This window comes from Apis dorsata, unplaced genomic scaffold, assembly GCF_000469605.1.
Source record: "Apis dorsata unplaced genomic scaffold, Apis dorsata 1.3 scaffold_177, whole genome shotgun sequence".
NCBI classification, from domain to species: domain Eukaryota; kingdom Metazoa; phylum Arthropoda; class Insecta; order Hymenoptera; family Apidae; genus Apis; species Apis dorsata.
Window position 1 is genome coordinate 153151 of NW_006263464.1, and position 264 is coordinate 153414.

Here is a 264-nt window from a genome sequence, read left to right on the forward strand (position 1 = left end):
TTGGCGTGCCCCTGTCGGCCAAGAGCAAGACCTCTCTACTCCGTCCTGATGCTCAAGTACTTTATGGCGCTCGCGGTAGGTATTACGTCAGGCGTGTGGATATGGAGCGGCAAAACCGTCGACTCGTGGAAACGTCTGTGGAGGCGCTTGTTCAGCGGCGGAAGCGGCGGAGGCGGTCACGGAGGCGGTGGCGCAGGTATGGTAGCAGGCGTGACAGGCGTCAGCGGAGGTATCGGCAGCACCAGCATCAAGGGCGTAGTAGGG

At 61.7% G+C, this 264-nt stretch overlaps 1 protein-coding gene across 1 annotated transcript in view; it reads left to right on the top strand.

Annotated features, from left to right (window-relative positions):
- Positions 1–264, top strand: part of LOC102674612 (frizzled-2-like) — a 23651-nt gene that overhangs the window by 23047 nt on the left and 340 nt on the right. The window contains 1 exon segment of the mRNA XM_031509832.1: positions 1–264. Coding sequence (XP_031365692.1) covers positions 1–264 — 264 coding nt within the window.